General features: G+C 40.6%; 1 protein-coding gene across 4 annotated transcripts in view; it reads right to left on the bottom strand.

Annotated features, from left to right (window-relative positions):
* Positions 1 to 1,100: 1,100 nt before the first annotated feature.
* LOC119562399 (discoidin domain-containing receptor tyrosine kinase B) overlaps positions 1,101 to 9,126 on the bottom strand; it is a 272,877-nt gene continuing 264,851 nt past the window's right edge. For all 4 annotated transcript variants that reach the window (XM_037875592.1, XM_037875591.1, XM_037875593.1 and 1 more), the window contains 4 exons: positions 7,146 to 7,378; positions 4,985 to 5,123; positions 3,846 to 4,811; positions 1,101 to 2,848 (listed from right to left, as the gene is read on the bottom strand). In XM_037875592.1, the coding sequence (XP_037731520.1) occupies positions 4,324 to 4,811; positions 4,985 to 5,123; positions 7,146 to 7,378 (860 nt within the window). In that variant the 3' untranslated portion in view covers positions 1,101 to 2,848; positions 3,846 to 4,323. The remainder of the gene's footprint in view (positions 2,849 to 3,845; positions 4,812 to 4,984; positions 5,124 to 7,145; positions 7,379 to 9,126) is intronic.

The following is a 9,126-nucleotide window of genomic DNA, read 5'->3' as shown; positions in this document are numbered from 1 at the left end:
AAGCAGCAATCACACCCAGGTTATGGCTCCTCGCTCAGCGCAAGGCTGTGCCGAATGCCAATATTTTCTCGGAAGCCAATGTCCACAGTGAGACTTCTTCACTCAGCGCAAGCTGACTCGTGTGTGACGGTGTGTCACACCGTTATGTTCCGATTGGCGCCCTTAACTGCCATCGGTCGCTGGAATTATATTTCCGAATTTTGGTTTGCAGCTGGCGCGAAAGTGCTCCCAATTAAACACTGATTTTGAGTAGTACACGCGGAAAGTACAACTGAAATCTTTATTTCATGTTAAAATGTTTATTAATTCAATTAATGTGTTAAAGAGTTATAATATGTAATTGAATTAATAAACATTTTAACATGAAATAAAGATTTCAGTTGTACTTTCCGCGTGTACTACTCAAAATCAGTGTTTAATTGGGAGCACTGTCGCGCCAGCTGCAAACCAAAATTCGGAAATATAATTCCAGCGACCGATGGCAGTTAAGGGCGCCAATCGGAACATAACGGTGTGACACACCGTCACACACGAGTCAGCTTGCGCTGTCTGCTCTGCTTGTCTGCTCGCACGTCCACGCCGTTTGCCAACTTTTCCCAACTGCCTAACTTCTAGCGCTTGGCTTCGACAGCGGTAACGTGTGAGAGGGAAAGAGTCCACAACACCGCATCTTTAAGTTGCGGTACATATGAGCGGCGCCACGGCAATACCTCGGGCTTAGGTGCGTTAAGTACGGAGCGGTGAATTGGTTTGTTGTCTGGAATCGAACTTGAACTTGAACTTTTCACGGATTTTTTTCGAGTTTTAACGGTACAGCCGACTTACAGTCGACAAAAACTTTAGTAGCATTTTCGTGATCCAGGGGTCTAACGCTAACAGAATTATTATTATTATTACAAGTAACTTATTGTAAACTATTTAGGAATATTTTGGGTGTAGCCAAGGGCTTTTGGAGAAGCTTTGTAATTTCTCTTCTTTAGTTTTACTGTTTTCCCAACAAATACTTATGAACGGATTTACTTTATTGCTTACAACACACTAGCGAACTTGTTTCCGAACGCATTTTCCACATTATGGGAGAAGAACAAAAAATGTGTTGGTTTCTATTTAAATAATTGATTACGATATATTTGCCTTTTAAAAATATACACATAATGAATGCATTTAAATTAATTTAAAAATTATTCTAATCGGTCATTAACCGCAAAGCGCAATCTAAATAAACAACTTATTTGACATTTGCCGTGATTTTCAAAAGTCCAAAAAATTCTATTAGTATAGAAGTTTTTTTAATTTTTACAATACCTTATTTTAACTTAATGTCTAATCGTTTTGTTTAGCTTTCTTTTATAATTTACAAAAGTCTTTTATGTAGGTTCGTGATTTGTTTTTGTGTAATTAGTGGAGCAAGTTATGGCAAACCGTTGGTGCAATTGAAAGTTGGAAAGTTTAGAATTTGTGCTGAAAGTTGAGAAGTACGGACAAATCTTCAAACCTAATGTTATTAAATACGTTTAAATACTGTTTTAATCTGTTGCTTAATTATAACTTTAAATTTGTATCGATAAAAACTGCAAATTTTTGCACAAGTATTCTAAACGTCATTTGTGCGGAGCGTGTTCATGTATATGTTTCTTTGATTGGTTTTTTATTTAAACTATTTTTTTGGTGTATGTAATGGGAGTCAATTGTCTTGCCTTGTGTATATTAAATGGTACTTTAACACGCCTATTTATGTATCCGGCTGTTTAAAGTTATTTAATCCTTGCTGCTGCTTTATTAATCAACTACGAAGCTTCTACTTTTAACTTTTAGTACGTTTTCGGGTGATTCTAATGAGCATTAAACTAAAAAGGAACATATACATGATTATCCGATAATACTTATTATAAATACGATTTGTTATTATATTCATAGTGCTTTCAATTATAGTCAGAGTCATTTTTGCGGTAGTACGTTTTCATATATTAAATTTAGCTATAAGAACTGAACACTCGCACATGCGTGTATATTAAAATCAGAAATCATTGATGAAAACTTCTTTTTACTTGGTTTGGGCGAAGTCGCTCTGCACGCTCTCTTGGTCCGTTAAATTTCGTTAAATTTTATCATCATTTACCTCGGTAGAGGGTTGTTCTACGTAATTTAGCTTAACGTTTCCATCTATAGCAAACAATCTATGTCTATAAGTTTATACACAGAAAATGTACAGAGGGGCTTAGGTAGTGTGAGTGTAGGCGTTCAGATGGTTCAGGTTAGGTTAGGAATAGGTGCACAGGCATGTACAGTTAGCTTTTTGATTTTAAATGTTCTTCTCGAAAGAGTACTAAAAGTCAATTAAAAATAATCTAAGCTAGTTATTCGTAAAGATGTTATTAAATTTATTGATTCTTACTTCAATTTATAATCAAAATATGTTGCAAAATTCTAGACTTTAAATTCGTCTTAGTAATTCTATTTTCTTGTGAGTTTTGCATAATACCATGCGTCCTGGTATCCTCTTTAAAGTTTAACTCATTTGTTATCGTATGGTGTTCTTCATAATCGATTCCTAATCTCGTATATTTACAGAGGGTTTCGAACAATTTACATTACCTAAATTGTTGGCATATTCTTGACCTTACTTTAAAAATGATTGGTAGGCGACTTCATTTCGTTTTCGATTCGCTTCACTTCTTGTTTGCTCAGTGGGTTAAATTGTCGGGACTTAAATATTCCAACTCTTTGTTCTTCTCTAACTCTCTGTCTGCTTCGCCATAATTGGTGCTGTTTTAAGCTTGGAAAATCCAACATCCCAACGTCCTCTAACAAGTTCATCTGCACATCAATCTCCGTAAAAATAATCTAGCTGAAATCGAAAAAAAATAAGATTAGGAAAGTGACATTACCTTGTGTAGTAATGTAGTTTTAACTAATTTAATAAATATAAAGTGGAAAACACTTAAGCTTAGTAATACAATGATTAAAATCATTTTTATTTGAGGGGGTGCACTAACGCCCATTCAAATAACATAATTGTACATTCTAAATTCCAAACAAAAGCCTATATTATTTCGGTAAACAAATTTTTTTAGGGGTTTTTGAAGAAAATGTCTACATTTACCCGATACTCGTAGGGTAAACAAGATTACTAGATTAGTCGGAAAGTATGTAACAGTTAGAATGAAGCGTTTCCGATCCAATACAGTCGAAAGATTCTTGACCAGGATCACTAGCGGAGTCGATTTAGCCATGTCCGTCTGTCTGTCTGTCCATCCATATGAACGCTGATCTCTCGGAAACTATAATAGCTAAAGAGTAAAGATTTCAGATTTAGATTCCTTAGCTTTCTATGCAGCGCAAGTTTGTTTCAGCAGGGTGTCACGCTCGCTCCAACGCCGACAAACCGCCCAAAACTGTGGCTCCATTAACGCTGAGATCTCTGAAACCATAAAAGCTAGAATATTGGGATTAGGCATGCGGATTTTTGGGTTTCTTGCGCAAGTTTATTTCAGCAGGATGCGACGCCCACTCTAACGCCCACAGACGCCCGTGTAGCGTCCAAAAGGAATTTCGAGTTGATTATCAATATCTATCTTCATGCCAAAAATGGTTCATATGGGACCATTCATTATAAGGCTATTGTCAAATAAAGAAATCGACGGTAGATGGCACTGTTACGAGGTGTGCAATCTTGGGAACAATCGCTTTGCTGCTTCCCTCGCACTCCCCTTAACTGAGTAACGGGTATCTGATAGTCGGGCCGTCGACTATAGCATTCTATCTTGTTTTCTTAATATGTTTTAATTAGTTGCAATTGGAAAACTCGTACGAAAGCGCAGATGTGTCCGCGGGGATGCACTTACCTCAAATCCATTTAATATGGGGCTTTCATCAATGATACCACAGCCTGTTGGTTTGTGCCCTCTTGACCCCGTTTGTCATTCCGCCTCCCAGTTCATTATTATTTTCGGCCTTGGCGACTTCTTTTCCGTTGCCGCTCTTCTCCATCGACCTGGTAGTATAGCCCGAAGTTTTGCGAGTGGCAGCCGCTGCCATTGGGCCGGTCTTTAGGTGCACGCCAACCACCTCCCCGATTCCCTCCAGGGCCTTGTGGTGATGGCGCTGTTGGAGGCCATTGCGTAGGAGCTTGCCTCCTTGGGTATGTTTGCTGTTGTGCAGGGTCAGGCTGTACTTGGGCTTGTTCGGGCCGCCTCCGTATCCGCCCGCAATGTTGGTCACCAGACTTAGGTTCTGCGGCTTCTTCGGCATGGTGGTACTGGCCTCTGGGCCAGCGGTGACCCTCTTCGGGTTTCCGACCACCAACTTCAGCGAGGCTTCGAACTAGAGATTGTCGGGGTAGCTGCGGAAATTATAGGTCCTAGCCCGCTGGAATTCCGCTGCAGCGGCCGCAGTTGAGGTTGATGAACTGTTTCCGCTGCTGTACGGATTGTTCATGGTGGCGGTGACCTTGGAGTTCATGGTGCCAATGCCGTCGTCGTATATGCCGCTGTGATCCTGTCCGCAACTGCTGCTGCAGTGGCTGTGGCTGCTTTTTCCGCCGCCGCTGCTCACCGTGTTGGTGTTGCTGCTGCAAGGGCTGCGCTCCGAGCCTGGGCCCTTTAGCGGCTTGAATATGGCGGTGGTGGCGTAGTACTTCTCCATGGGCGGCGGCGGAACTGTCGGCGGACGCGGGAAAAGGCTGCTCAGCGGCGGAGGCGGAGTTCGACGTACGTTCACATAGCCATCACCGCCTGCCGCTCCACCAGCCATTTTCGACGAGGGCATAAAGTCCTGCATGTGAGGCACGGCGTAACCGCCTTCCGGCACATCTGAGGGGTCATAGCAAAGGAAGACAAGAGCGGGGGAAAATTCTGCTTAGTCAGGGAAATTGGCCGCAAAAATGTATTTGCATTAGTTTCCGGAAACGCCGAATTTAATGACTCCTCGGGAATGCCCTTCTCTAGGGCTTAAAAGGGGGGTGGGGTCGTTGGGTCTTACACACCTGTATAATCGGGCGTCATATTGCACTGAAAATCATTAACAGCCGCATAGCCGTTCACACCACTTGTATACATGTTCACATTAAAAGGTTCGTGGTAGAGACTGTTCTTGCCAATCGAGTCGTTGTCATCTACGCTGGCCTAAAAAAGCAAAAAGGAGGAAAAGTATTTAATAATTTATTCTGAACGAATACTAATTGCAAGCCCTTTTCAATTATTTTAAGCCCGGCTTTTATCTTTTTCATTTTTCTTCAGTTTTTGGTCCACACACTTAGCTAGAAAAAATAATTTCTTTACCTTGGTCGACCTCTTGCTTCAAGAAGAAGTGCTGAAAATTACGAAGATTTCCGCTCCCCGAAATCATACAGCGAGTCACAAAAGTATTCGTTGCGAGGTACCCTACGAATGAATACATTTTTTTTTACTGAAAATGTAACAAATTTATATATTTATTTATTGTTTAGCGTAACGCACTTATTAAACATACAAAAAATTACAAAAAAAATTTTAAAATTAGCTTCAGTGCTGTTTTTTTCTTTGAAAATAATTAGGACTACAACATATCGTCTCACAAAAGTATTCGTTTTTTTGTTTCCGCATTAAATATTTATGTTTGTTTTTAATTTTGTATTTTGTGTGCAAGCCGTTGTTTTCTTTAATAGCTTCTAAGCGTCTCGGCATTGAATCGACTAGTTTTCGGCACCTCACTTCGGGTATATTCGACCATTCCTTCAGCAATATCTCCTTTAGCTCATTCTTGGAGGAAATCTTATGTTCCTGGACTTTTAGCTTAAGATGGGCCCAAAGATTTTCAATAGGGTTGACGTCTGGGCTCTCTGGAGGAGTGTGAATCTGCTTGGTACAACAAGCCACGTCTTGACTTTCCAAGCCGTATGTTTGGGATCTATGTCCTGTTGGAAAATGAACTTGTCGCGTTCTAGACCCATTTCCTTTAATATGTTTAGATATCCTTCAGCATTCATAATTCCGTCTATAAGAACCAACTTTCCAACTCCTCGAGCGGACATGCAGCCCCAAACTAGTAAGGAACCACCGCTATGCTTCACCGTTGGTTTGAAATTTTTGAATTTAAGCTCTTCACAGGGCTTTCGCCACACTTTTCCTTCTCCATCAGATCCGAATATATTGAATTTGCGTTCATCACTGAATATGACTTGCTCCCAGTACTCCAAATTCCGGTCTAAATACGTTTGAGCAAAAGAAAGCCGCTTTGATATATTGATGGATGAGAGCAAGGGTTTCTTTCTAGGGCATCTCCCAAGGAAATCTTGGCTTCTGAGCACTCTTCGGACGGTTTCAGTGGATACGTTTGTTCCCAGGGATGTGGATATGACAGTATTAATTTTCGGAGACGAAAGGTGCGGGTTTTCCTGTTTTCTTCGAGGATTTTCCTCTCTTCTCTGCAAGTTAATAATTTCGGACGGCCAGAACGGGGTAGATTTTCCAGGGAATTTCTGGATTTCAGTCGAGAAATGACACTCCTTATGGTTGAAGGACTTCTATCGAACATCCCACAAATATATGCGATCGATCCACCCTCATTATGTAGGTGTAAAATAATTTTTTTTTGAGAAACGTTTAACTCCATTCGGCATTTTGTTAGAGATTTACACCAGGAATGACACCAAAAGTTTGTGTTTTTCCCCGAATTCAGTCTTTAAAATAAAAAACGCAACCAAAATGCCAAAAAAAAATGCGCTAGCCCCAAGAAATACTAAAAAATAAACAAATTTTATGTGCAACGAATACTTTTGTGAGCATACAAAACGGTTCATATTTATATTTTCGTCCATAACTTTTAATGGAAAGAGTTTTCTGTTTGGTTTTTTCGTCCTTCACAAAATATGTATCTTTGAAAACATAAGCCATTGTTTAAAATTTTAAAATGTTTACTTATCTGAAATTGACCTTTTTCTCTTAACCCTCTTTACAACGAACACATTTGTGACTCACTGCAATTTACACTCCAAAAAAAACTCCTTTAATAGAATTCTTAAACAAATCAACAGAGCACGCACAGTGCCATTAAATAAATGCCAACCGGAGGGCTTCTCACGTGGAAAATCCACACTACTGGACAGCGAGAGTTTACCGTTCACTAAGAAGACGTATCCGTGGTCCCTATCCACATCACCCACCCACCTTGATACTGTTGCCATTGTGGCGGTGCTTGTCCACGTTACCGCCAAGAGTGTTGGGATTGAAGCTGTACTGGAACGCGTCCAGGACGTTACTTCCGCGGGCCCGCTTCGCACGCGAGATAATAAACAGTATGATGGCCACCAGAAGGATTATTATCGTCGTCAGGACCACGATGACCACCCCAATGAAGTTAGCGTCGTTCGGCTCCTGATCGATGGGCCGCGGCGCTATTACTGCAATAAAAGCGGAAGAGAGCAAGGGCAAGATGAAATTTAAAGAAGTGAAAACGCTATAGTCGAAGCCCTCGACTATCAGATACCGGTTACCATAGAGTAAGAATCTATATAGAGACACCATTTGCTCTGCCGCTCTCTTTTGAGACTTTGCCAATGATGCCACCTAGGCGAAAAGAGATAATATCCCTAGTTTTTAAAATGTTCGATGGGACCTTGTAATTCGTTCCCGCGGTCAGTTTTATGGGAAGTTATATATCTGCACCGCTCTTACTCTGTTTTGTTTTTGTAATTAGTCCTCACCACTATTGCTGTTGCTTCGCACTTGTTGGGTGTGTTGAAAAATCGAAGTAGGCTTCAAACTTGACCTTGAATTGGCTCTCAGCAGAGGTTGGGCAGAGGTTCGGGCAGAGCAAATGGTGTCTCTATATAGATTCTTACTCTATGCCGGTTACTCATCGCCTCCTATCGTTCATTCCTATCGGCTGTGTACGATATAGAGACACCATTTGCTCTGCCCGAACCTCTGCCCAACCTCTGCTGAGAGCCAATTCAAGGTCAAGTTTGAAGCTAACTTCGATTTTTCAACATTCCCAACAAGTACGAAGCAACAGCAATAGTGGTGAGGATTAATTACAAAAACAAAAAAGTGAGTAAGAACGGTGCAGATAAATAATTTTCCATAAAACTCACCGCGGAAATGAATTACAAGGTCCCATCGAACATTTTAAAAACTAGGGATATTATTTCTTTTCGCCAAGGTGGCATCATTGGCAAAGTCTCAAAAGAGAGCGGCAGAGCAAATTGTGTTTCTATAGATTCTGTAGATTCTTACTCTATGATATGAAAAACATATCAAATTAATACGAATTTATATTAATATGATGCAAAGTCATATCAATTAGAAATGTTGATATGAATCCGTATCATATTGATATGAATTCGTATCAATTTGATTTGTAAAAGGTGATATGTGAAATTTGAGGAGACAATATCAAACGGGTATTGTTCCGTTTTTTTTCTCTGTGCGGAAATTATAAAAGCTACAATGTTTGAATTAAGTGAGCAGATTCTAGAGATTCTTAAACAGTTCCAGTTTGTTTCATCAGTGAGCCACGCCCACTCTAACGTCAACAAACCGCCCAAACCTGTGGCGCCCACATTTTTATACCCGTTACTCGTAGAGTAAAAGGGTATACTAGATTCGTCAGAAAGTATGTAACAGGCAGAAGGAAGCGTTTCCGACCCTATAAAGAATATATGTTCTTGATCGGGACCACTAGCCGAGTCGATCTAGCTATGTCCGTCTGTCCGTCCGTCCGGATGAACGCTGAGATCTCGGAAACTATAAGAGCTAAGCTATTGAGATTTGGCATGCGGATTTCTGAGCTTCTTACGCAGCGCAAGCTTGTTTCAGCAGGGTGCCACGGCCACTCTAACGCCCACAAACCTCCCAAAACTACGGCTCCTTCAGTTTTGATGCTAGAATAAAAATGTTAACTGAAAAATATTTTTTCCCATCAATACCTATCGATTGACCCAATAAAAGTTTGTCACGCCCACTTTAACGACCACAAGCCGCCCACAAACTTCAAAAAATCGTAAATATGAACGCGGGTACATAGATTGGGAATTGAGATTTCAGATTTAGATTCCGTAGCCTTGAGCGCAGCGCAAGTTTGTTACGCGAATATGGCATGCCCACTCTAACGCCCACAAACCGCCCAAATCTGCGGTGCCCACAATTT

The sequence above is a fragment of the Drosophila subpulchrella genome, unplaced genomic scaffold (assembly GCF_014743375.2).
Source record: "Drosophila subpulchrella strain 33 F10 #4 breed RU33 unplaced genomic scaffold, RU_Dsub_v1.1 Primary Assembly Seq44, whole genome shotgun sequence".
In the NCBI taxonomy this organism is placed as follows: domain Eukaryota; kingdom Metazoa; phylum Arthropoda; class Insecta; order Diptera; family Drosophilidae; genus Drosophila; species Drosophila subpulchrella.
This window is presented reverse-complemented; position numbering and strand designations above follow the sequence as displayed.